The sequence below is a fragment of the Coprinopsis cinerea genome (assembly GCF_000182895.1).
Source record: "Coprinopsis cinerea okayama7#130 chromosome 2 map unlocalized cont3.2, whole genome shotgun sequence".
Lineage (NCBI taxonomy): Eukaryota > Fungi > Basidiomycota > Agaricomycetes > Agaricales > Psathyrellaceae > Coprinopsis > Coprinopsis cinerea.
The window spans coordinates 3,542,599-3,569,202 of NW_003307543.1; the positions used below are offsets into that span (position 1 = coordinate 3,542,599).

The 26,604-nt window shown below is 51.8% G+C and overlaps 7 protein-coding genes across 7 annotated transcripts; all 7 read right to left on the reverse strand.

Annotated features, from left to right (window-relative positions):
* Positions 1 to 416: 416 nt before the first annotated feature.
* On the reverse strand, positions 417 to 2,078 carry CC1G_04889 (hypothetical protein; the record flags this gene model as incomplete). Its single annotated transcript, XM_001840993.2, has 4 exons — positions 417 to 578; positions 636 to 731; positions 783 to 823; positions 1,637 to 2,078. 4 exons carry the CDS (start codon positions 2,076 to 2,078, stop codon positions 417 to 419), a joined length of 741 nt encoding a protein of 246 aa, XP_001841045.2.
* Positions 2,079 to 2,273: 195 nt separating this feature from the next.
* On the reverse strand, positions 2,274 to 3,120 carry CC1G_04891 (hypothetical protein; the record flags this gene model as incomplete). Its single annotated transcript, XM_001840995.2, has 5 exons — positions 2,274 to 2,343; positions 2,418 to 2,461; positions 2,613 to 2,697; positions 2,812 to 2,885; positions 3,118 to 3,120. 5 exons carry the CDS (start codon positions 3,118 to 3,120, stop codon positions 2,274 to 2,276), a joined length of 276 nt encoding a protein of 91 aa, XP_001841047.2.
* Positions 3,121 to 3,425: 305 nt separating this feature from the next.
* On the reverse strand, positions 3,426 to 5,491 carry CC1G_04892 (FAD binding domain-containing protein; the record flags this gene model as incomplete). The annotated part of the gene is made up of 6 exons (XM_001840996.2): positions 3,426 to 4,390; positions 4,440 to 4,509; positions 4,561 to 4,706; positions 4,760 to 5,019; positions 5,070 to 5,370; positions 5,485 to 5,491. The coding sequence occupies 6 exons, from the start codon at positions 5,489 to 5,491 to the stop codon at positions 3,426 to 3,428; spliced, it is 1,749 nt and encodes a 582-aa protein (XP_001841048.2).
* A 1,240-nt stretch (positions 5,492 to 6,731) lies between these two features.
* Positions 6,732 to 7,293, reverse strand: CC1G_04893 (hypothetical protein; the record flags this gene model as incomplete). Its single annotated transcript, XM_001840997.2, has 3 exons — positions 6,940 to 7,293; positions 6,834 to 6,871; positions 6,732 to 6,778 (listed from the first exon to the last, which is right to left on the reverse strand). Exons 1-3 carry the CDS (start codon positions 7,212 to 7,214, stop codon positions 6,732 to 6,734), a joined length of 360 nt encoding a protein of 119 aa, XP_001841049.1. The 5' UTR covers positions 7,215 to 7,293.
* Positions 7,294 to 7,832: 539 nt separating this feature from the next.
* Positions 7,833 to 9,951, reverse strand: CC1G_04894 (hypothetical protein; the record flags this gene model as incomplete). Its single annotated transcript, XM_001840998.1, has 2 exons — positions 7,833 to 8,488; positions 8,538 to 9,951. The coding sequence occupies 2 exons, from the start codon at positions 9,949 to 9,951 to the stop codon at positions 7,833 to 7,835; spliced, it is 2,070 nt and encodes a 689-aa protein (XP_001841050.1).
* Positions 9,952 to 14,028: 4,077 nt separating this feature from the next.
* CC1G_04895 (hypothetical protein) lies at positions 14,029 to 17,219 on the reverse strand (the record flags this gene model as incomplete). The annotated part of the gene is made up of 2 exons (XM_001840999.2): positions 14,029 to 16,843; positions 16,912 to 17,219. The coding sequence occupies 2 exons, from the start codon at positions 17,217 to 17,219 to the stop codon at positions 14,029 to 14,031; spliced, it is 3,123 nt and encodes a 1,040-aa protein (XP_001841051.2).
* An 8,048-nt stretch (positions 17,220 to 25,267) lies between these two features.
* Positions 25,268 to 25,999, reverse strand: CC1G_04896 (hypothetical protein; the record flags this gene model as incomplete). The annotated part of the gene is made up of 3 exons (XM_001841000.2): positions 25,268 to 25,429; positions 25,488 to 25,551; positions 25,617 to 25,999. 3 exons carry the CDS (start codon positions 25,997 to 25,999, stop codon positions 25,268 to 25,270), a joined length of 609 nt encoding a protein of 202 aa, XP_001841052.2.
* Between the last annotated feature and the right edge of the window lie 605 nt (positions 26,000 to 26,604).

A 26,604-nucleotide genomic window follows, 5' to 3' on the forward strand; every position in this document is an offset into this window, starting at 1 on the left:
TCTTATCAACGCAGTACCGGCAGCCAATAAGATCCCTACGCACTATCCTACTACGACCACTGCGGAAACAAGGCTCACAACCACTGAAAAGGTTGATGCCCATCTAATTCTTGAAGTCGCACCCGATTCATTCACTGCAGAATCCGCCTCGCTTCCTGATGTACCAGTGAAGGAGCTCGACTCTGAGGCGGTAGTAGACGCCCCTGATTTTGATGTACCAGCTGGAAGGCAACTACACGTAGGACACTCGGTTCCAGACGAAGTGAATCCTGGCTTCGATCCTGATGGGCACGCAGGACAGGTATGAGTGGGGCAGGGTGGAGCTTCGGCAGGCACGGTGACAATTTCGGTGGTAGGCGGGGTGGGTTCACTTGCCGGAGTACATGTACAGGTAGGACAGCTGCTTCCAGAGGAAGTCAACCCTGGCTTGGAACCAACAGGGCACCCTGGGCAGGTAAAGGTCGGGCACGGGGCTGGGACGGGAGGTGTACTGATGCCGGGAGCGGATGGGGTGCAGGTGCAGAATGGACACCCGCTTCCAGTCGAGGTGATGGCCTGACCAAAGCCGCTAGGGCATGCTGCACAAGTAAAAACAGGACAAGGAGGCTCAATCATCGTCGCTGGAAGACAAGCACATTGAGGACACTGAGTTCCAATGCTTGTGAATGCATGGGTCGATCCGGTAGGGCATTGTGCGCAAGTGAAGATGGGGCAGGGAGCACATCGTGAAACTGTTCAATATAGTCAGAATGGAATTAAGGGAATTGGGAGAAAGGTCGCACCATCTCCGTTGGCCTGGCATGTCGCAGGCCATTCTCCAGCGCTGTAATGGTAATAGAAGGTGAGTATGACTGATCGAGAAAGGGCGTACATCGACTCTTACTTGGCACAACTAGTGGGACCTGTGTACGTCGACCCGCCGCCTTGAAAAGAGGGATAAATCAGTTGGACATTACGAAGCTATACTGGTTATTAGCCCACATAGTCCGCCGACAGGTACAGGTCCCCCGGTTGCGGTAGGCGCGGGCGTCAATTGGGCGCTAGCGACCATGGCAAACAGGGCTGCGATAGCGAGAGAGGGAAAGTGAGTAAAACGCGGCATGTCTGGCGTGTAGAGTATGGGAACTTGACATCAGCAAACAGGCGTACTTACCTGCCTCGTACTTATACCTTTCTTGAGAGGTGTGGGAGCCCAAAGCGCGCACCACGGAAATCATCTTGCGAAAACATCGCTCTAGAGCCGCTCCACCATCAGAAATGCGCAGCAAAGTTGGTCGGATCGAGCGCTCGATGGAACGGCCGCGACCTGACATACGTAGTAATTCCCCTGACCCACAGGGAAGTTGTATGTCCTCCACGGTTAGAACCCGAATTCTTATACGCAACTCAGCGTCGAGGTTTTTCGGTTTAAGATGATTATACGCTCTCCTCCAATTGTAATCGCACATTTTGCTCGTCAGTATCATGAACAACCCAAATACATCTGTACGGGAAACTAATAATCGAGGCTTGGAATTTCGGTTATTGTGGCGTAAAGCTAGCAGGCAGCATGCGACTCAACGTCCAATGAAGAACCACAAACCAACCGACCCCAGAAGTACGCCGGTAAAAACTGATCTAATAGCTATCCTCTCACTTCCACCGGTCTGGCCAAGGTTCTCCACATCCTCCGCATCCGCATCCTCGTCCACATCGGACAGGGGAGGAGGAGTGGTAGTGCTCCTCAGTGCCGTTCCGGTACCTGTGGGCAAGCAAGTGCACTTCGGACACTTGCCCGCCGGAGTCGTAATCGCTACTGTCGATCCTGTAGCACACCCCGCACAGCTAGGCGTAGGACACGACACAGGTGCAGAGGTGTTTGATGGTACCACACAGGTGCACGAAGGGCATTTTGTCCCAATCATGGTTAGAGTAGCCGTCTTGGGAGGTTGGCAATCTCCGCACGAAGGTGTAGGGCAAGATGACCCGGGAGGAGGAACGGCAGTCGAGGTGGGTAGACAGGTGCAAAGAGGGCAATTAGGCTCAGTGGAGGTGATTGCAATGCTGGAGCCGTCTGGGCATGCACCGCAGGATGGCATAGGGCAGTCACTGAACGGATGGTCGGAGCGGGGACGGGGAGACAGGTACAAAGTGGGCAGTTGGGTTCCGTGGAAGTGATGGCAATGCTGGACCCGTCCGGACATGCGCCGCAGGAAGGCATGGGACAATCCGAACGGATGGTTGGAACAGGGACGGGAGGTGCACATGCGCACTGAGGACAGGCACATCCATGCCTAGTGATCGTCTGTATCAAACCCGTTGGGCATTGGCCGCAGCTGAAGACGGGACATGATGGAGAAGGAGCTATTTCGAAGGAATGCCAAGGGTAATTAGCGTTGAACTATTAGGTGAGTTGAAAATGTACTTACGAATCTCACAAGGGGTAGGAGCCGGCGTAATAGATGGGGGGAACGGTACTCCACTGGTCGCTCGAACGGTCAGAGCGAAGGTCAGAAAGCCAAAGGATAAGAAGCTCCCCAAACGCGTCATTCTCTTGGAGTGGCGCAAAGAAACTGGGCAACAGTTAAGCACAGAAGGCTCCCGGACGAGACCAGGAGAACTCAAGGGCTCACCCTTCGATCCTTATATCTTTTCGTGTTCCTCTCCGTCCATCTATCAGGAAGCCCATTCGCGGTAACAATTCCCGCATCAGCCGCCCTAAATAGGTCGGGTTTCATGTGTCAGTGGCGTATAGGGGTATTCTCTGACCAAGACGGACGTTGAGCGCCCAATTCTTCGAATTTGAAGGACGATCAGCAGTTGCAAACAGACAAGGCTAGGCAAGGGTTTCCTTTTAAAGGCCGTGTTGAAACAGTATGTGTTTCTTGCTCGTGACTGCTGACTTCCTACATAAAGAGATTGTCAGTGAAAACCGTGGAGATCAGGAACGACAGTGATCTCACTGTGATAATAATTAACCACTATTTAGCTTGGCTCGCAAAATATCGTCCGCCTCGTCCAGATAATGTAGCGAATGCATATGTACGAGAGGAAACTCTAAACATCGTCAATGTTGAAACACGAGATAACCGTGGTCCCTTGTCCTTAATCCATCTAAGCTGCTCGAAAGATAGCAACCATCACACATATCTGCCGCGGGATTTAGGAAGGCCGTTCAACAGGTTGGCTGATGTGAAAAACCCTGAACGCTCATACGGGAAGAAACCATCTCAAATAGTAAACACACCTGACAGCCGCACGTTTCATCTTCAAAAGTAACGGAAGGGTCGGCGAGGGTGCGGAAACTGGTGGACCTTGGGCACGGCCGAGCACATAGGTGCAGTGCACCAGTCAGCGTATGTTCTTAAGGAATTGTGGGATTTGAAAATCGTCCAGACTACATTCGTTCTGCCGTTTCAGAGATTAACTTCGCTACTCATTCCCACTTAGCTGGGCCTCTTGCAAAGCCTCCTGCCCCAATCAATAACTTCCCATTGCTCCGTTCCAGGGGTCGTCCTAGCATAGAAGACTCCCTGGGGGTCCCATTTAGCCTTCAGCTCCTTCAACCTGGGGTAGTTGCTGCCCCAATACGCCTCCTGCCAGTTGGGCTCCTCCAGGTTTCCCTCGTTCACGTACGCAGCACCATACGGGCTAGCATCCCGAATAGGACCATCGACGTCGTTCGTCAACTGCCTCTGCGCTGCCTCCTTCTGCGCCCAGGTAAAGGTGTTGGGAAGGTTGACGCCAGTGATGGAGAACGACGACGCGTTACGCCAAGCGGGGTGGATCGCGTTGTCCACATTGGGCGCGCCGAAGCCTGGTCCAACGATGTGCCCGACAATGCCTCCGCCTGAGCGTCGGATGGCGTCAACGATCTCGTCCCCGTGCTGGGCGATGTCTTGTTTGGTGAAGATGCGTCCTCCGACGATCGAGTTGGCACCAGCGGCTTCGTCTTGGAAGAGGTCGATGTAGAGGTCGAAGAAGGTTCGGTACTCGCGTACGGTAGCTGTGTATTGCACGTTCATGCTCCTGAGCTGGTCGTAGAGGGGTTGGAGGACCTGGTTGATCTTGGCTGCATTCATGTTAGGGCCAACGAAGGGTCGGATGTTGAGGAACGGTCCGAAGAGTTCGTAATAGACGAACATGCCGTTCTCCACCCATCGGTTGGCGAGGTTGTGGAAAGCAGCGAATGCGCGCCAAGAGACGTCGGGGTTGAAGCTGTTGAAGGTCATGACGACGCCAGCGGTGGGGACTTCGGGGAACGTCTTGACTGTGACGGAGAGGATGGCGGCAAACGTCGATGGTCCTCCTCCCTTGAGAGCCCAGAAAAGGTCAGGGTTGGATTCGGCATTCGCAGTACGGAATTCTCCATCAGCGGTGATGACGTCGAACGAGAGGGCTTGGTCGGCAGCTAGAGGCAATGAGATCATGGTTTAATTTAGATACTTGGATGTACGTACCCATGCCATAGTACGACGCGAGAGGACCATGTCCTCCACCCTGGATGTAGCCACCAGCAAAACCGACAGTCTAAATCCTGTTAGTTGAAGTGTCGGATCAGAAGCGGACAGAGAGACTTACAGGGCACTCTCCAGTGACGATCGCGACCGGGGGATTCTGCTGATTCGCAAGTCGGAGAAGCTCTCGCCCTTGGATACCAGCACCGACAGTCACTGCGCCACCGGTGTAACCACCAGGTCCATTGTAGTTGCGGATGAAATTGACGTCTACGAACAAGTGGGATCAGCATTTAAGTTCGTGTCAGTGTGAATGGGCGTACCCTTGAAAGAGTGGGTGTTGATGGCGAGCGATCCATAACCAGTTGAGCGACCCATGAAATCATGTCCAGTGTTTCGAATGACGAGCCGGATGTTGTTCGTCCTCGCAAAATCGATACCAGCTTTGACGTGCTCCCTCTTCTTGGCAAGAATAACGTATCGGGGGAGGTAGCCGATCGTACACTGGGCATTGGGATTGTTAGTTGGCAAGCAGGTGTTGTTGGTCCACAGGATCCAGTGGTTGGATACAGCCCGGTCGCTCCTACAACGGGATCAGTAAACATTCGAAACGAGGCGAGTCATTCCACCTACTGCCATTGCTGACCACTCCAGTTCCTCGTAACCTCCTGGCAGGCAGCCTGGTTATACGTCGGAATTCCTTCGAACGTATTGTAGCAGACCGCAGGATCAGGGATAACTCTCTGCAAGTTCCCTTCCACAGTCGCGTTCAGGGCAGACCAAAGCGACTCTGAGGGCCAACACGAGTCGCCTTCATAGCATTTGCAGCTATAGCGAATCCCGTTCCAGTCGAACGGGTTTTGGGCTAACGCCCGGGAGATCAGGAAGCCTGCGACGAGTAGAGACCGCATTGGTACTTGCTCTGGGTCGTCCCCTGAGGATGACGAGGCCCGTTATTATAACGGTGAACTGTAAAATCTTCGGAAAATCAGAAAGAATAGAAGTGTTTCACAGTGTGAAAGCGACTCAGCAGGGCAATACGATATACCCAACATAATACAGGATATCCGATGACCGCTTCACTCTCAAACGGTCTCCCTCTAATACCCAGAAACCCAAAATACCCATGAGAACGTCAAAGAAGCATTTCCAGCGGTCCCGAGCTTCGAACGGTGATGGAAGCGAGCGCCGAGCGTCGTGGTCGAAGAAAAGAAGCATAAAGAATATGTCTAGTGGGTAGATCACGGTTCTCAACGCACTCTTCTCCGTACGCGATGGATGAATTGTAAGAAGACCCTCGAGATCAGCAGGCTGACTTGGAAGAATATAAAGCGCCCTTTTATCGGAATATTGTGGGGTTTCGCGGGTTGTGATCTCGAAGTGTGGTCACTGCTCGCGCAGAAACCAATGAGGCTGAACGTTTACTGGGAGGCTGGCAGGAAACCAGGCGGCGGGACTGGACGATCATGACTGCAATAACGCTGTGGAACTGCCGCAGGAGAACGTTGCTGAAGAGGGACAGGCTCGGCATACGAACTACGCTCGAGTCAGTAGACGGCAGAGAACTTTAATAAACAGAACTTATCGGTACTATAGCATTAAGCCTGCGATGAAGGATGCTCGCGTTCATGGGAGGTTTGCTTCCAGCTTCAAGGAAGGAGCAAGCGAGTCAGTCTATTTCTTGCCGGACCGAGAATCGGACGACGATCAAAAGTTAAGTAGACCATCGCATTTACACTGCAGAGCTTTGAAAAATCGCGGACATAGAAAGCCACGAATGTGCGACGCTGCACCGACTGCTTTCTCAGGAATATAGAATTGTTTAAAGGGCTTTCCTTCCCTCCTAAGTGCGCAAAATAGGTAAGTATTGTCCAAGTTCTGAGCAGTCGAAATACTTGCCATGAAATAGGCATTGTGGTTATCGGTGTGCACGATAGCAAATGGTTAAAAAAGAAAAGGCCGAAACGCGGAGCCCAAGGTGGCTGTAGTGCTGACAAATCTCTGACCCGATAAGATAGGCGCCCAAGCAATTAAAAGATGAGATGACGCACGCAAGGCTTTCGAAGAAAACGAGACTACTTGCCGGCTGTAAGGTGCAGTCTCACCCAGGCTCTTGTGGTTCCTGCTTCAAAGACTGTAGCCATTTTTGGATTTCGCGTGAATAGAAACTTTCCTTGGAGGGCATGTAGGCCAAAGTGATCAACGCCACGCTGGCAACTCCCAATGAAATTATGTACAGGCGGTACAGGAAGGTAGTCTATAGGTAGAGTGGGCCAGAGTCGTGAATGAAAGAGCTTAGATGCTAATGTTGATAGGGACGCATCCGATAGCGACGACGCCATCTGAAAGAATAATATTAGTATACTCTGACGTGGATAACTAAGAGGGGAGACTCACTGTAGCTGTTGTTGGAGCAGCAAGCAGTTTGCTGGGTGCTATACCGCGACGAAATACTTAGCTCTCTCTACTCGTCCCAAAAACCAAATTGAACGAGTCCACGTACCAGCTAACGGCACCACCAAGTCCCAGTGCGTTGATGCTTGTGCACTGTAGACCAACCAAGCCCGTAACCTGGCTCAGGCTCACGTTCAAAAGGCCGAGGATCTTGCCGACGCCAGTGTCGAGGCTGGTGACTTGTTCAAGCTTGTTGCAGCACACTGTCTGGCCACCGTTTCCACAGTATGTTGTTTGGAAGTTGGCGATGCCAAGCCCTGGTGCAGGGGCGGCGAGGGCGGAGACTGCGAGGGATGCAGCAAAGATGGCAGAGGTGAGACGCATTATTACTGGGTTATAGTTGGGCGAGGTGGATAAACGAGTGGAAGGTGTGCTGGAAAGCTGGAAACTGCGAAGGGAAGGACTGGAGGACACGTCAACGACGCTAAGCGCTTTATATACAGCCAGGTCTATTTGGTTGCTCAGGGTTCAAAATTGTGGCTCCGAGCACACCGACCATCGAGGCGACGTCAAATTGGAGTCTAAACGTCGGATAATCAGAGAGGAAGCGGCGCTACCAAAGCCACGAAGTGGTTATTCGGATCCCATAATAGACGATTTGGTGATTCAAATCCACAGGCTCTTCAAATTCACCGCGGCTGTCCCACTAAGTACTGTCCGCCTTCACACGTTATTGTATAGCTTTGTATAGAGAGCTTGGAGAGGATGGCTGAGTAGACGGTGCCTAACATTAGCGTCTTGCGTCAAGCAGGGATTCCATCGGTGCACGTCCAGCGTCCATGGGCTAAGAATACCCTCCAATCGAAAGGGGGTACCTATCCCATCTCAGTATTTGGCTTGAGTTAATTAAAGGCTCAATTGCCCACTACACTACTCTAAAGGTATCCCGACGATGAAATGACATGTCCGTATCTCCAAGAACAAAAATGTGGTATACCGAATCTAATCACACTTCACGAAGCACCGCACACCAGCACCCCTCCCCTTCACACCAACAAGCCGCTTCTCAACCTTCCTCGCATGGTTCTTCCACCACTGTAGCTCAGGGACATCAACTCCTTCCCCCGCCCCTCCTCCTAGCCCCTCGCCCCCAGCCACAAACTCCACCACAACCCATACCAGTTTTTTAAAATACTTCTTCCCCTTCAGCACCGTATCCAACGCCGTCCACTCCTTGAGGTACTCTGCACTCTGTATGGGCAGAGGAGGCGGACTGTGACCTGGGGTGTTTGAGGTAAAACGATCGGGGAGACGGAGGAGTTCGGTCATCGAATTTGAGGAGGTGGAGCTGATGACTGTCTTGTCAGACCCTACGAGCGTCGTCATCGACGAGTTGCAGCTCTCGAGGCCGGCCTTGGACTCCACCATCGAAGGGTGAACAGGGGGAGGTGCGGTGTCCTGGTCAACACATGTACACTTGATGACGAGCTCTTCGAGGACGGTTTCGGGCGTTGAAAGCTGCTTCGCGAGCTCGAGGATATCGGTGAGGACGGGCTGTGCTTTTCGTCGGGACGATGGCGAGGGGTAGGTAATCGTGACCGTCAAGAACCGAAGAGTGTAGCGCAGAAAGTGAAGGTTGATGGGCTTAAACGACAGCGCTATCCAATTATCAGTACCCCTTCACTAAACCATAAACAAGACACTCACGCAACACGCTCGAGCACTCCCATTCCAGCCTCTCCAACGAAGTGCCCGCAGCTTCAATAAGGCACCACGCGGCCTTCGAGAACGCAGGATACTTCATCGGCTGAATAGGTTCCACAATCTTCGTCGTCTTCACCTGTAGATGCGGGATCTTGAACCTCTTCCCCTTCTTCCCCACCTTCCACTCCATCTGCTTCTCCACAGCCGGCGTATCAGGTCCAAAACCCGACCCACCGCGCTCGCCGTTGAGGTCTAGCACCCACTCGCCCAGCGTTCCTTTCTTGTCAGCGTTGGGGATGGAGATTTGGAGGTTATTGGGCTTCCCACCGCTAACGGAAGATGCAGAGTCGGAATCTTCGTTCTCGTCCTCCTTCCTCCGCAGCTGCGCTCCAAACAATCTCTCCTCCGTAGCACCCAAAACGCCTTCCAGATCCTCCACGTCGCTAACTAGCCTAAGCCTCCGCACCACCCCCGGTTTAACACTCAACACACTCCCCAAAGTCCTGACCAAATTTGAACTCACACCGCCCACAATCTCGATCTCACTCAGGCGTATGCTCTCCGGTGTAGGCAGGGGCGTCCGGCGCAGAACACCCGTCTCGTCCGTCGTGTCGATATCGGTGTGTGAAAGCGTGAGCGATGGAATCGCAGTGAAGGCGGTGAGCAGCGTAAATGGGAGGGAGTGAATACCCGAGAGTTTGAGGTACGTTAGGGAAGGAAGGGTGAACAATATCGAGAGGTTCGTTTGTACCGTCCGCGAGAGATCTGTCTTCCAATCCACGCCCTTCTTCTTGGGCGGGTCGTCCACCGGTGAGGAAGACGGCGGAGTCGAATCATCCTGCCCAACGATAAACACCACCCGCCTGAGGTTCTTCATCTTCCTGAACGCGTTGAACGCCGGGACGTGTAGTTCGTACACGCTCGGTTGGTCGTTCACGATCTCCAAACTCTCCACGTACGCTCCCAGCTCGGTTTCACGCTCCTTCGTCTCCCTTTCGGTATCCCCGTTCTCCTCAGCTCCGGCCTCCTCTTCCACAGAATACCTTCCTAGGACAGCCCCACCGCGCTGAACAGCCCGACAAAACCTCTGGAACTTGACGAACCGTTCGGGTTTCGAGATATTCCATTTTACATCTCGGTAGAGCCAAGGCACACTCCTCTCGTAGAACGCCTTTGAGACGCGTGCAAAGGCCAGTAATGTCGATTTGCCAGAATAGTAATGAGGGTTCTGGTGGTGTTGCGACTGGGATTGCGCATGTACGTGGTAGAGGATGAGATCGATTACTTCAGTTGGGATGCGCCGAGAAGTCGGAGGTGGGGAGGCCGTAACGTTCGAAGTAGCAGTTGAATTTTGCGTTTGAGACGAAGACGTCGATAGCGAAAAGGATAGAGTCGTGTTCGGGAAGAGGCCTGCCATCGCGCTGAGGGCCCAAATCAGCCTCACAACACGCTCCAATCACCTCCAATCACTCACCGTACCAAGCCAAAGAGAAATCACGCGCCCTACCGACCGATTCAGATACGCCCTCGAAATCTCGTCCAACACAGGAGGGAGGTGGTCGTCGTCGTGGTAGAAAGAAAACAAAACCTCAGACCGGACCCACAAGGGAAGACCGCCCGTAGCCCTCTATCCGAATGTTCCACACACGCTATCCATTTTTGTTTGCGTCTCCACAAACTCGAAGCACGTTTCGCGTGCTCCGTTCGCCCGTTTCAGCGACCCTTTATTTCTGGCAACACGGGCTCCGAACTCCGGATGGCTGAGTGATGTAAGGACGCATTCGCCACAAGGCAAGCCTGGCAGAGATAAGCAAGGAGACCTGAGTTGAGGGCGGCAGGCCTGGAGGATGACGGTCCCGGGGTGCCGTCCAGCTGCAGCCCTCGGAGCCTACTTTGCAGGCTGAGCTACGAGCTCAACCCCCGCCCAATCAATTCAGTCAGAAAAGTAGTGTGACCGCTGGTGAGAGCGCCCATGGTGGACGGCGCCGAAGCTGACCAGAAAGGGATTCAACTTCTAGCGGAAAGATTGATATCGCTGTCATATTGTCAACCACTGGCATTCAAATTCGGTCTAAGCAATACTATCATTGACAACGGTATGCAACGCGGTCATAGTGTTGCAACGGACCTTATCGCAGCCCAGGCGCTGCTTTATCGGCCCAGATTTTTATATAATCCTATGCAGGTGAACGCGACAGTGCTTTCTATTTAACTTTTGTAACGGAGAAGCAATTGCTTCTCAGAGGAATGCGTTATCAGTGGTAGAATTTTCGTTGCAAAGGCAAAAATCCCACGTAGTTTGGACATTCCGCAATGAGTGGGAGTGGATTGACCGTATACAGTCGTTTGCATAATTCCGTTCAGGTCGTTCAAACAGAAAAACTAATTTGATGTGATGGCGGCATGTGCGTATAGGTTCGGCTCATGTTCGAGCGCGCCAGAGGATGTCAATTTCTCCAAGCCCAGCGTAGCGGAAAGCCAAAAATTCATGGTTTTTATATCATTTTCAACCACTGACCCTAAAACCTCGCTCAGGAGGTACCACGGAAAGTAGAAGTGAAAGAAATTGCTCACTCTGCTGCATCCTGGATGAGGCTTGGCTGCACAGACCGGTCAATCGCATCACTGATCGGCTCCTTTTGGCCGATTTTTTGTTTCCCCAGCATGAACGAAATTATGCAAACGACTGTAAACTACATATAAATTAACAATGAATGTTTTATAACCCACTGGTCTACATTTCATGCCCCTCGTACCCTTTCTGAAGAGACGAAACAGAAATCTTGGGAGCGTGACAGGAGCGAGAGAGCGTTCCCAGCAGTTTGCAACGCGACCTCCCGCGACTTTCATCAAACGATCAAAAGTTTGTCACGCTCCCCCCTTCGGAGTTGCCAATGATGTGACATCGGAGTGTTCGCCATCATGTCACAGTCGTTGCAACACTATGACTTTTGGTACTTTTGAGACACCCTCCACCGGCCTCCCTCTGGCAGAACGAGAACTTCGCTGATTCTCTAAATGACTAAATAACTGAATAGCCGAATAGAGCAGCAACCTAAATACCAAATTTCAAATTCCCAAAATGAGTACACAGAGAGATATAGAAGAGAGAGTGAAATCCGTTGCAACACCCTGCAAACGATAGTAGAAGAACCTAAATTGGAGATTCGGGTTAAAACCCAGTGTCATTCAGGAATCAGTCGAGGGGGGGAGGTGAAAAACACACCTCATAGCCAAGAGATAGAGAACTAGTCAGGGTCAAGAAGGCCGTTATGATAACCGTCACAGTTGAAGAACACGCGGCGCCTCGAGGAATCAGGGTCCCAGGCATCGATCGCACCTCGCGTCGGTCAAAGTCCGATAACCCCGAAAATAAGCGCTAAGCGCCCAGGCGTGACGTACAATTTGCATTGATTCTGAATTGGTTTGGTGCTCATGTTCCCACTTCTGAAGGACGGACGCCGTCGACTCTATCGCCACTTGTACTCACACGTACTCATTATAAACATAAGGAAGTGAGATAAGGCTGAACACTCTGCTGTCACATTCATTCATTCTTTGGATTGACATACATACAATTCACTCTTGCACTTGAAGCTTGATGCCCGCTTTTCAATTCAAAGTGCCCAGTCTGGCTCTCCAACGCTGATCGACTGCACCTTCTCGAAGGATATAGCATAGCGCTCAAGACACTTCTGAGCCCAGCTGTACCCCGCCACCGTAAGTAACGGTAATACATTCCCAATACCTGAACATGAACGACACGGACATGCCAGTCGACCAAGTATCGTCAATCGAAGTAACCCAAAATCCGAATTAGCCCAGAACTCGAACGTGACATACTCAGATTGTACCGCGGAGGTGACGCGGACAGAACAAACCGCCCACCACTTCGCCTCCGCCGTCGAAAGAAGAACAAACCCATGTTCTAAACCAGTTACATAAAGCCAATCTTCGAACTTCGAACATCACCTTCCTCTTATTTACTTGAGATATATACAGAACACCCGAAAACACTGCACAATCTTAGACTCTTTCCGAGGCCTTTCCTTTGTCCGGCCTTCCCTTTGTCCATCCGTCAACTTATTTCCATCCGCACTGCTGCCACCAACGTCGATATCGTGCAACCCAGTTACTATTAGTACCCAAGTTCATGTTGTGATCGCGACTTACAGAGCGAACTGTTGAAGACCAAACGGGAGTTGCATAGAACTTTCGAAAGCGCAGATATGCCCCAAGTCGGACATCCCTCGAAGGACGTCCTTAAATTCTACTCGGCAGCCCGCTTCCCGAGCGAACCAAAGAAACCACGACATATATATACCGATTGGAAACATGATGTCGAAGTTGGTAGTTGGAACAACTGCTTCTCGGGCGGAATTTAGTAGTAGCTGTCTGGCAGTACTTCTCAGAACCCCGACCCGTCGCTGAGAAGAGTATGTAATTCGGATCTTGGAATTGGACGGTGTTTAAACGATGATAACGACGATACTTAGTATTCAAACGTGATATACTTATGGAATGTCAAGACCAATTCGAGTTCGAGGAGGGCTGAGAGGCCAGACACACACGACGGGAGAGAAAGGAAGAGTTAAACATCTTAGCTCGCTAGCTAGTACTATACACCTCCTAGTCTATCATCAGACAGTAGAGTACACAGCACAGTACACACACACATGCACCGATGTCGCAGTACGAGGGACGAGTACAGAGATAGAGAAGAAAAAACCGAATAAAATTCGCTTGATATTACGAAAGAAACACAGAAACACAAGGTATATGCTAGGTATATATCAAAGACTCGAAAGAAAGAAGGAAGAGGAAGAGGTGGGGTACTAAGTAAGTTAAGTACGAGTAAGTTCACTACTGTAGCTAGAGGCTGTCGATTCCAAGGATCAAGAGAAACGAGAGATGTAAGGGAGAGATAGAAAGGAGACAAGAGAGATAAGTAAAGGTAGAGAGACAGATAAAGAGACTCGATAGGAAAAGAGAGATAGGAAAAGAGAAGAAAGAAAAAGAGAGAAGAGAGAGTTACGTTCACTTCACTAAAAAATACTAAAACACCAAAAAGAAAACCAAAAAATAAGTAAGAAAAAGCTAAAGGTAAGTAAGTACTACTTAAACAACCACGAACCGAAAACAAAAAGAGAACTAATTAGGGTGGGATGAAATAATACATACAACGTACGACGGGTGTAAAAAAACTCGAACGTATCACTGCTAGAATCGAATCGAATCGGATGTATCGCAAGCGCAAAACGCAAAACGCGCACCAACGCACAAACAAGCAAAAAGGCGCGGCAAGACAGAAAAGAAATCAGGACGAAACGAAGAAACGTTTTTTAAAACAAATGAATGATTAACACAACGCGATTAAGAAAATATACCACGAGAAGATGGTTCACACACGAACGAACGAACGGACGAACGGAGGACGGTTGAACGTTGAACCCCAGCACCCCATCCTCATCACACGCAACAAAAGCCCCAACCGCTAAACACTCATCTCTACAACAACGGGGGAGGACTGAGGAGAGAAGGCTCGAACTTGATCCCGCTGCTCGCCGCCGCCATAGCGAGATACTGCTGTTGCTGCTGGTGCTGCCGATGCTGCTGTTCCTGCTGCTGTCGATGGTGTTCCTGCTGCTGGTGCATAACCATCTGCTGATGCTGCACCTCCAGATACCGCTCCTGCTGTACTTGCAGTTCCCGCTGCTGCTGCTGTTGTTGCTGTTGAAGGTGATGCTCGTGCTGCCTTTGGAGATGCTGTTGGCGGAGATGGTCCTGTTGCTGCTGGTGCTGGTGCTCCCGCTGTTGCTGCTGCTGATGCGGGTGCTGCTGATGTGGGTGCTGCGGGTGCTGTCGGGGAAGGTGCCCCTGCTGCTGAAGATGTGCCTGCTGGTGGTGGTGCGGGTGGTGCGGATGCATGGTGGGGTGATGATGCACCATATGCTCGCTCACGCTCATACCCATCTCCAGCGAATCCACGCCCTGAACCAAGTCGAGCTCGTGGACTATACCGCCCGGCGTCGTCGCCGTCCCTGTCCCGTTCCCACTCCCGTTCACGCTCATACTCCCTCCCATATTCGCGTTGACTCCCATATTCCCGCCCACCCCACCGCTCACCCCACCCAGCCCGTCGATCGGGTGACGCCCCTGCAAGCGGCTCACTCTCGTCTGAACTACTGGACCGTGTGGTTGACTCGGATGTGGTCGAGCTAACGGATGCGGCGGAAAATGCGGGTGAGTGGGTGAGATCTCGATCCCGGCTGGCGAAAGCGAAAGAGGCTGCGAGACTTGTGTTGTTCCCCCCGATGTTGCCTGTCCCTGACCCGCCTCCGCCTGAGAGGGAGGAAGAGACTGAGAGTGGAGGGAGGTGGTGGTGGTGTTGGTGGTGTTGGGATTGCTGATAGGACTGGGAATGGGATTGATGGTGAGACTGGGCGAAGAAACGGTCGCCGCCGTGAGCGTCACGGCTCGAGGCGCCTGAAGATGGGGGTGGGGTGGGATGATGGGCGAATCCGAACCCGAATTCACGTCGTGCGGTGGAGAAAGGTAATAGTGTTGATGAGCCTGGGGTGGGTGAGGGTAGACGTCGATTCCCTCCAAAAGATGCTGCTGCTGTTGTTGTTGATGATGATGATGATGATACTCGCCCTCCTGCACCTGCTGAACCATCGGCTCCGAATTCCGACGACCCAACAGGATTTCCTGTGAGAGCTGAGACGACGGCGGCATTCGCAGGTCGCGTGAGTAAGGGTGGGCTTGATGAGATGGGTGAACCGCGATCGAAGATGTGGAGCGTCTTAGTCGATGAGACGAGTCCTGAAGAAGTGGTAGGCCGCGATTCGGGACTGGCGCCTGAACCACTGGCTGTTGTTCCTGCGGAGAATGACCGACCAACGCCGACGGGTCCACTACCGCCCCCAGCGCTGGAGAGGCTGGAGCTGGCGGATAGTAAAAATGGAGTGGGTCCTGCTGCTGTTGTTGTGGCTGAGGAGTAACCACTTGAGGATTTGGGTGGTGTATCGGTGTCATTGCAGAGTTCCATGACTGAGATTCTGCGAGACTGAGGTCTTGATTCTGAGCCATAGTCGTATGATGTTGCTGGGCGACTTGCTGATCCCGGGGGCTCGCGCGACCCTGCGGGTGAGGCATCATCGAATGGGCCATCTGGTCCTGCGAAAGCCCGTTTACGAGGGTTGACGGCGGACGGTGAGGTGGCTGTGGCGGGTGCGGTGGGTGGGGGGAGAGGGCCTGGCCCTGGCTGTGGGTCGGTGAGGGCAGGTGGGTGGAAAAAGAATGGGTCATCTTGGTCTCTTTGTGCGCCGTATTCATCGTAGTCTGCGTCTGGTTCACCCAGTCCACCACTGCCGGCGTACCCGGCGAAGGCAGATGATGGGGGACGTCCATGTCCGGATAGTGGTGGTAGCTCGGCCCTGTCCATTCCAAGTCTTGGTGCAAAGAGAGAAGGTTTGGCGGAGAAGAACGCTGCTGAGGCTGGGGCAGTGCCTGGGCGTGTTGCAGGTCGTCTGAATTGGGAGGGAAATGGAAGTACGTGCTGTGTGGACTGTCCGTGGATCCCGTAGTTGTAGTGAGCGGAGGGTGGAGGGGTGGGGAACTGCTGTTGCTCCCGGAACTCCCGGTGCTGGAGGGATGCGGAGACGACTGCTGAGAGCGGCGGGAGCGTCCGCCGTTGTGCGTCGCCGGCAACACCAGTCGAGGTGGGCGGCCGGGAGCTCGACGTCCGTGGACGTCCATCCCCGCCGTGGCTGCTTCCGAAGACTCGAAAGGACTGGCCGGGGGCTGTTGCTCCAGCTGAGGCGTGTGCCGGACCAAGAAAGGACTGCCCGGGTTCACGAAACGAATGACTCCCCCCGCTAGGCCGCGGAGGGTGTCCATCTTCCCCAGTCGACACGTGCCATGACGCCGACGTCGAACCATACACATCCCCACCTTCGTACCCAGTGCTCGTCCCAGGCCGCTGGTGCATCGGCACTACGCCGAGATCCTCCTGCTTCGGCGTCACCCCCACATCCCGGTCTCCTGCCCTCCCGCTTCCCCCGCCAACCTGGTGGCCCTGATTGTTCGTCGATCCACTCGTCGCAGTCCTCCGTCCACCGCGTGACCCACCGCCGACCTTGTTCGCCGCGGCCATAGAAGCATGCAGCGACGTCAGATCGCGCATCATCCGCTCGTTCTGCTCCTGCTTGTCGGCGTGCACCGTCTGCGCATGCTGTCGGAGATTGTCAAGTCGAGAGAACTGTTTGCCGCAGTGACACGAGAAGGGGCGTTCGCCGGTGTGTTTTCTGTAAATTGTATATGTATTGAGATAACGTATTTGCGTGGGTGCTATGACGAGGGAGAGGGGGCGTACCTGATGTGCCTAGCCAGGTGCTCGCTCCTCGAGAATACCATCGTGCAGTCGCCAAAGCCGCGGCATTGGAACGTCTTGGTGGGGGCTGGCCGGTATCGCTTCGTCCCTGCCGCTGTCGTCGTCGTCGTCGTTGCCGAGGGAGGTGGGCCTGCCAGCGAGGGATGCTGGGCAGGCGGGGGAGCCACGACCATGGTGGCCATAGTAGTAGCTTGGTCAGGAGAAGTCGGCGAGGAACCAGGGGTAGCAGTGGACGCGTCGGTGATTCGAGGCTTATTTTCAGGGGAGAGCGGTTCAGGGGGCGGATCCATGTACATAAAACACCACAAACAACCACACTTAAAAAGGGCACCCCACGTAAAAAAGACGAAAAGCTGCCCCGCTCAGAAAGAAGGAAGTAGGTTTAGGAATGAAAGCGTAAAAAGCCGAAAGGTGGACAACGAGGGACGTTCTGGCAGGGCGCGCCAAAAAAGCGGGAACCAAGTGATATAAAGATGGTCAAGCAAGGGTGCCTGATCAACAGGGCATATGCCACGCCCCCCGTCCTTTTTTTTTTCCACAAATCCAGACGCTTTGCTCGAAACGCCCCCGGGACACTTTCCCACCAATACTCGACTAATGGGGATACAGCACCATTTCTTTCACACGTTTCTCCTTCCGGTCAGGTACACATGAGCAGATGCGCCGCTCCATCGGGTCAGGCCCGTTCTCCTCTTGGCTCCATCCCCACCTTCACTTCCTCTCTTCTCTTCACTCGTATTCAAATACTTACAATCTTATCTTTCGACTAGTCGCTTTTCTTCCTGATCCCGCTAGAACCTCTAGCTCACAAAGCACACACCTTGCGTAGTCCATATCTCTCTCCCTCTTCTCGTTCCCTCGTCGCCACTCCAACATTCATCACCCCATCACCACTCCATCATTCCACCGAGTCCGACCCCAGCTCTTTAACCAATTCTTGACTAAAGAGGTTACCGTTCCGTTACCCTTACGGCGACGGTTACAACAACACCCACCAACGGCAACCAAGCGCTGCTTTTTTTTACCTTACCTGACTACACAGCTGTGCTTCGTGAGGCACGCACCCCCCATCTAACCAAACGTAACGCACTGCGCCATTTGGTGCTTTGTCTCCAGTAGTGTTCGTTGAATCCCGAAATCGGCTTTAAGATGTGAACTTCTGTTTCTCTTATCTAGCCCTCCTCCTCCTCATTCCCTTCGCCTTCCCTCCGTTCATGATCGAGTTACCTCGGAGGTGGCAACCCGTCGCCCGACGCATCATCATGCATCATCACTAAGTAGCGACTCTTCGATCGATCGAAAGTAAATTGTAACAGAACACTGACAGAACAAACAACAACACGTGTCGCGTGTCGCTCGCTTGTCGGATGGATGTTTTTGGTGAAGCTCGCTTATCCTTTTTCGGCGGCCTCTAATGAGGAGCGCTCAAGATCTAATCGATTTTGTCGGAATTTCTGGCCAATATTTCCAAGAATCCTACACATCTCGCCTGGCTCTCACATCGTCTCTGAGTCTCTCTCTATCCTTTGTCCTTTGGTAAATACCCGCAATGACTAATACTCGCAATGAATTTTATCATTCTCATTCTGCGCTGTATCACGATCCTTCTCCTCATCCCCATTCCCATCCTCATCTCGTCTCCAAATTCCACTCTCCCCGTCTCTCTCCTTTCATCTCTCCCTCTCTCCCATCCCGATAGTACCCTCCATCAAACCAGTTCCACCTCCGGCCCACTCCAACCTCATACAAGAACAAATGAATATCTCAGTTTCGACCTTTAAATTCGACCTTTTAATTTCGACCTTCAAATTTCGAACTTGGAAGCTACATCGATATCCGAGGTTCGAAAAACACGGACTTGGCTTTCATCCTTGGACAGCTCAGTCTCGCCGGTCTATCGCCCATCCGAGTTTGCGTTGGCCATCCCTTACTTACGCTCGCGTTCCATCTTTGATTTCGCAGTGGAGTGGAGATAAGAGGACGGCTACAGTCCGACGAGTGGGTATCCGCTCGGACTCGGACTGAATCCTGACCCAGGAACCATTCAGCATTGCGACATCTCGTCTATCCGTCGACGTCCGTCGTCCAACCATGGTCTCATGTTTGTCCCTGGACCCTTGTCCATGAAACCCTTTCTCCTTTTATTTTTATTGGCTTTTGGAGCCTTTTTGTTCCCGTCGATTTCTGCTGTTGTTGTCCTGTCTAGTGAAGAAGATGTAACTAGATAAAGCGATTCTGAGGACGAGCGGCGAAGACTTGAATATGTAGTAGTAGCTGAATGACGAAACCTTAATCGATGACCCCAAGATCAAAGCCAGAATTCCACTAAGCTTTCGAGGAAGGTATGAATTAACGCTCATCGGGCCCGCCCCAAAAACATACCAAACACAACTGAATGTTAAACCATAAATGAAAAAAGGACGAAGATGTCTATCAGCCAATACTACATATCGGCAAGACTGAGCCTTGTGCCCCATACATGCTAGTACTAATAACTACGTAGAGACCAGTCACCAAGGTCACTGGACGCGATACCCGATCAGAGTTACATCTCCGCTTGACGGGTCACGTAGCGCTCAAGAGGGCAAGGGTGCTTGTGAGGTGGTGCAATTGAATGGGCTCTCTACCAAGCGCTCCCTGGAGACACCTTCAACTTGTCGCTCATCAAATATATGTGTTCCCGAGCCAATCGCATCCGGAAACAACTGAATTCTACATAATGTACAGCGAGCGCCGAGTTTGGGTTCAAGTTTTGGGCGCTTAATCGCCCCGCGCTCGTATTCTATGAGTTTCCCGCTCGTTCGGGGAATAGAGTATGTACAATACGTACGAGCCTCTTTATGTGATTGAACTTTGCACGAGGGGCTTCTAAGCTGTGCCTGGTGCGTTAACGAACGAGTAGGAGAATCGCCCACGGTATTAGTGATCGCGCTCGTCTTTTAACCGGATATCGTCAGAGTCCATCCAATCGCGGAACGTCAGGTCAAACGGACCCAAACCTATAAAGAGAACCTATAAAGAGAAGCACGACGTCAGCGAACGCATAGATATATATAAGTAGCTGAGATCAGAAGTTGGGACGGGGACAGGTGTTCGTCCCTGAACCTGAAAATCACATTGGCATCGATATCGGATTTGGATTTAGACAGGCGTCTATGATGAGAGTCCAAGGATCTGTTCTCAATTCCGCATGCGGCGTCTTGATTCTCTCAATGTGGATGTAATACAACAAAAATACCCTTGCTGATGTATCAACTTGGAGTTGAACAGGTGTAGCCTGTACTATTGTGCTATCTTGGTGGAAAGCTCAAATCATACAATCGACTAGCCGAGGAAGGTAAGCTCTATGAACAGATGACGAGCGCACGTAAGTTTTCTCTGTAAGCATTCAATCTTGAGCGCTGAACGCACTGTAAGACAGGAAATACCTTCGCACCTTCATAACCCGTGAACAAATTCCCATCGTCGTGAACGGACCCGCCCCCGCAGCCCATTCACATCTCGTGAGCGCTCGAGGGGGACGGCATCGTATGGACTGCAGCCACTGACATGCTGCCTGTTAATTACCTCTATGTATTCGACGGTGACGTACTACACGTTGAATTCTGGCATTTATATGGGAGGAGCTCACGGACTACCTTTAGCCGCGGAGGGTCAACCGGTCACGCATACTGATTTCAATTGCTCAGTTGCGTACACCCAGGATCGCATCTATATGACTAGCATGACTTATGCAACATCGACTCAATAGTATACGTAGACTGGCGCGAATCCCACTTCTGTGACTTGACCTTCATCGCCGTTCCCATTGAACACCCCGCTCGAATCTTCTTCCTCTGCTCTGAATACTGAATCCCCTTCCATCGCCACATCCCAACGCACGGCCTTCGCTGTTTAAATTCCCTGTTCGCTGTACGTACTCCGTACACACAATCAGAACACCAGTTTAAATTGAATGAAATGAACCCCCTGACGATCCTCCGAGTCGAATCGCACGAGGCATTCGGGCTTTTAAATATGTACACCGTTTTTACGCTTTTACACTTATGTATGTATAGCTCGCCTAAGCAATCGAGTTCTATTCTATGTTGTGTGTCAACGTCGTGTGGGCAGAAGCGACCTCGTGGACGCCACAGCGCGGGTCTGGAAGTAATAGAGTAGTAATATTGGCTTAGTAGTGCAAGTAGTAGTGTATACACAGACGTGCTTAGGGTCCACCCGATGACGCGATTCAGATAGGGCGGGCCCACACTCGCAGCCTTCAGTCCGCTCAAGATAGATTGAGTTTTTGGATTGTACCCACTGGCGCCACCTCCACCTCACAACACTGCTCATTGAATAGCGCTCGATATCGACCGAAGCGCATTCAACAACTTATGAAGCATGCCATGATTCGTATGTATTACTTTCCAGAAAATTAAGTAGCCTCAGTGTGACCCGGCGTTATCATATCACCGGATCGGTTACGTCCAAAATTCAAATCACGACTACATTTTGAGTCTTGACAATGACTGATGCACAGATTCACCTCTGTTGGCGCTTGGAAGTCGGGTGGAGACGGCCCCCTGTGATGCTCCAAGGTCCTCTACTTACAGTAGCATAATCGCCCCTTCCCTCTCGGCTCGAGTAAGAATTTATTCGGTGTGGTAGGAATCTCTTACTCTCCCCCCAAAGGCCGGTCTAGTGCTCGAGCGCCAGTCCCAATGGCCCTCGATGACACAATCCCTTGTGAACGCTGAACAGCAATGAGCGCTTTCGGGAGCCGAATAAGTCTATTGTGTACCGAAATAAATACTCCCCTTCAAGTCTTCCAAGCGGATGGAAAGGATGAATGATGATTAGTCGGTGGGTAAGCAGTCAGAATGACTAGATATGACTGTTAACATGGACTCAAGTTTTTCTTTTCGAAGATGAAACATTGTCCAATAAAGGCTGGACAGCTGGGAGAGTCGCGCCGTAACGTCATTGCGAGCGCTCGTACGATTCCACCAAGAGTAGTAGTATGGATGAATGATGCGTACAGCGGTAAGGACATAATTAGCGACATCCTGTACATGTACTTCGTCCTCCTTCCCGCCGGGAGACACCAGCACGTTACGGCCGCAGCGCCGCCCCTGACAATCCCCTCAAATCACCCACTTCCCAGTCGAGCAACCCTTTTGTCCCTTGGGCGCCTATTTCTGTGATGCCCGATAGGCAATTCTATTTATCCCATTCAATCCACATTCAAACCCTCACTCTCAATATCACTGGGGTCTAGGCCTGGTTGGCAGGCTTTTCGAGTGGATCGACAAGCCTCCGCAGAGCGGAAGCAACTCTCTTAGGTAGCGAGCGTACATGCGTACGTAGTCACCCTCGATCATCAAATTAAGTGACAATTGACTTCCAGCCACCCCCACTCGCTCCTCCGGGCAGCCTCGCCGCCACCCGTTTCTGTAGCTCCGATTCCAAATCCAAGTGGTTAATGTATACCCCAGGTTGTACTACACTGCTGCGCACACCCACTACTCTTATGTACTGCTTATTCCCAACGGAATTCACTCAATGATTGCGTAGAGGATCTTTTACTCGTAATGAAACGTCTGTTACACCGTCACCCTTCCGTTGACCGTTCCATCGTCTGTCAAAATCTTCTTTATCTCCAGATTGGAGGTGCATGGATTCCAGTAGATTCCTGACACGTCTCCATCAAACCAGAACAGATATTCGAGCTAAATCCGTCTTCCTCAGTGCTCAGCTGACACTTTGCCTTGCATTTCTCACTAAAAAGCAGCCCAAAAGCCCCATCACGATCACTTTCCATCACTGAATTCTGACAGTGACAGCCCACCGAACGACTCCGAGAGCGATTCCCAGATGTGCATTTGCACCCGTGCACCTGGACCCCCCCCCCCCCCCTCCCTTCCTTTTCTCCCACTTATTTCCTCATGGGTTTAGCGAAAATTTACCCCTGGGTGGCGGTGCATTTTCCCCTTGTTTTCTTGACTTCTCAAGTTCCCATTCATTCCCGCAGGGCGCTTGAAAAGGAAGCATGGGTGAGCGTAGTTGGATCCCCAGTGGGATAAGAAGAGAGCGCTGTGACGTGTTCTTTGGTCCCGGGTTGTAAATTCAAACCAAGAAGTCCTGGCGCTATTCGAACTTGAATCCTCTTGGTTGTTCACTAGTACTCGACTCTGGAGGCGATGTCCTTCTAAACGTTTCCTCAGGTTCTCTGCTCTGGAATCGACGGGGATGGGTTATCTGCGAACAGCGAGCACCCTGCGAAACGCGGGGGCCGACGACTGGGTTCAAATGAACTCTGCGCTCCCAGTGCTCCTTCGGCCCGGTTGGGCTGAACGACATATGGTCTGAGGTCTCTACACCAACCGGAATCAGCCCAGAACCCTAATCAAATAATTAATGCACTCATTTTCTCACCTCTCTTCTTGGTAGCGACGTTGATGTCGCAAGAGACCACGAGACCACCTGCCCATATCGTTCACCAGACGACAAATTATACCGGCTCTGCTCTTAAAAGATGGAAACCTAGCTAGGCGATTGGGGTAGATTTCTACCAACGATTCGAGACGGTTCCGCAATGGGAGGAGAGGTTTGGACTTCTCCAAGGAATCGAGTCTAGTTCACGAGACTAGGTTTGGACGCTGTACTCACACAGTAGTCGTTCACGCGACACAATCTAACTGATACCCCAGAGCCTGAGAGCGGCAGATCATCTCACCACGCTCCATTCACTTCTCACTTCCCACCGAAGTCCGTGAAATTCGCACCGTAAGGTTTGTTCTGTTATTCGCAGGTGTGAACAGTGCAGAGGACTCGGATCCTCCTGTCCGGGAAGGAATCCGAATATTGCTATATTTCAAGACTTTGACTTTGACTTGTCTTGGTCAAATTCCGCTGGCAAAGTGTTTGATACAGTGGAGAATCCCTCCCTGATTCATACCAACGTTGTGAGTGGAAAGCAGTCCACGATGGGAATGGTCATCGAATTGATTCTACTTATCTAAACGGCAAAGACAAAACAGTACCTGATGGAACACGCGCCAACAAGCATCTCAACGGAGGAATATTGCGCTTTATGGGCAAGGGAAAGGGAGGTCTGATTGGTGTTAACGGGCGCGATCCTGAAAACTGATGGCGCATCAAGGCGCTGGGTGCGCTTACCATGACGACAGGCGTCCCACGGCTTCATGGGCGCTAGAGCGGGCCTTGAAGCGACGGATACATAGAAGTTGGGTAACTTGTAAGGAACGAACAGCTTCTTTTGTGATTGAAGTCGTCGGTGCCTGGCCCGAGAACCAAGGACTTGTCCAGTATGAGATGTAAGCTTTTAACTGTGTCATTCGGTAATCTGTGCGCTCTGGGCGAACAGAGCTTTCAGGCTATGTGCGCCGAAGTAAGCCCCTTCAGTCCCAATTTCAGAGGGATCTATGCCTGTACACGGTGTGTGTCCCATCTAACTCAGCCTTCCGTGATTAGATGGGTTGTCACAACAGAAAAACTCACAATTCATCCCCCGGCGAATCGAATTCTCCTGTACAGACAGATACGCGCGTCGAAGACTAGCAACTAGTACGTTGCTCCCAGTACCGCTTCGTCGCTCAACACACCTTGTCCAGCAGCGAGGCTCGTCACTTCGTTCAATTTTGGGTCAGTGGAAGTGATGCAATCATCACTAGTGCCGTCACTTCTTTCATCACGGCTTCGCCACGGTCCACCAGCCTGGAGATTGCAAGTAACTCACCGAGTCATATGAGTAGTTGTTCCACAACTCAGAAATGATGTCGAAGGCAATAGGCCTTTTGATATACCGCAATTTTCCGCCAATACAGTAAGGGAGACGGTCAGAAATCCCCGACGAAATGTGCATTCTGTGTGCACGCCCATAGGATTCTATTGATTGGCGCCGCTTCCACCCCTGATGGCTCCGGGCGCATTACTGAAACCCAAAGGTCACCCGAAGGAGTTTGGGATCCTGGGCTGGTTGAGGCGGTAAACGATGACGACGTGGCAACAAGTGAAAGGAAGCCCACTTCGTCAACATGCAAGGCACCCAGGGTCAAGCGCTCAAGCAATGACCGGAAAGGTTTAAGGGTATTTGAATAGTGTTGTCATTTAAATAGCTGGATATCGAGGAACCGATCTATGATAGAAAATCTAAAGACGGGAGAGAAAAAGTCATCAAAAGCAACCTCTACTAATACATCTCGAGGGCAGAAGCTACAAATACAACAGGGAAGGTGGATCGAAGCCGAGGCTATAAATTACAGTTCAATAGTTAAATAATGAGAATCATGATAGTTGGAACAAAATCGTCACAGCCAAGACGTTGCAAATGTCCTTAGCCCATGTTTCGTCCGGATTGGAAAAGAACCGTGGCGACGACAGACGCCTCAAGCAAGCCTGCTTGGATGGCATCGCTGACCAATTCCAAGGTCACCTTGCCCGAAGACCGCGTGATTCGACCTAGTTCAGCGGGCGGAGTCGGTCCCGCACTGAGAAGCTGGTTGGAAAATGTTATCAGCCCATGGGCCACGATACAACTGGACTAGTTCACTCACAAGAATAGCCCCTCCTCGTGGGATCCAAACATAGTTCCGTCCATTGACGACCATGGTTCTATGGCTGTTGGATAAACGGAGTTGGATCAGTCAATGGAGATATGGTTTTAGGCGTACACTTGATCGAACCTTTGATCTTGGGACAGCCGCAGCCAATGCGACGCGTTAGCTCGCGGGATAATGTTTCGGATTTCGACACTTGGTTCTGTCCCCCATTCGATCCGTGCCATGCCCTCGTTGCGCGGCTTCATAATTACCGTCGCGCCATTCGCAGTCGCAACCCTGAAATAAGTGTTGCGATTCGGTCCATCCACGGTGCAGTTGAGGATGTCGGGTTGCGCCGGCGCAAATTCAAATGCCAATCGCGATGACGAATAGTTGGCGGTAGGCAAAGCACCAAAGGTGGGCGGGAGATTGGAGTTCGGGAACCAAGGGTGGCCACCACCATTAATTGAGAGGGGGTTCTGAGGGTTGTACCAGCCTCCAGCAGCGTAGGGGTTGCTTCCGAACATCGTTGGGGTAAAGACAGAAGTTGCAAGGACGAAGAGTAAAACGCGTGACGGATACCGCAGTCGGGCAAGAGAGGTGAAGGTGCTTGTTGGCTTTTGAGACGATAAGCCCAGAGTCCTTAAATACGACGCGCAGAGTCTGTAATCATCCTTTGGCATAGGAATCAAAGAGATTGAAACACAGTCCTAGTACGCTTAGGCGAAGTGTGTCGTGTCTCCTATTCCCGTAATGGGTATCACCGAAACGCTCCCATCAAAAGCGCATCTGTGGCTGCGAAGGAATCTCGTGAAGCCCCGCTAACTGAACTTCACCCTGTGTTTCGGTCATGCGATATGAGCTCTTCCAGCATGGCCGACAGAGGCATTGAACCACCATAGATTACGAGAGTTCGTCCCCATTCGGATTCAGTCTGAAAAGGCGATTCAGATTTAGAATTGAGAGGTTTCCGACTCAATACGAGTGACTCACCTACGCGTCACTCTCATATGATGCCAGGTTGCTCAGACGCCCACAGGGCGTTTGGGTGCTCCACGGAAGGGGTCGACTTGGACAGTGAGTCGAAGAGAGGGTGAACTTGACTATATCCTTGTAGTTTGACCGGATTTGT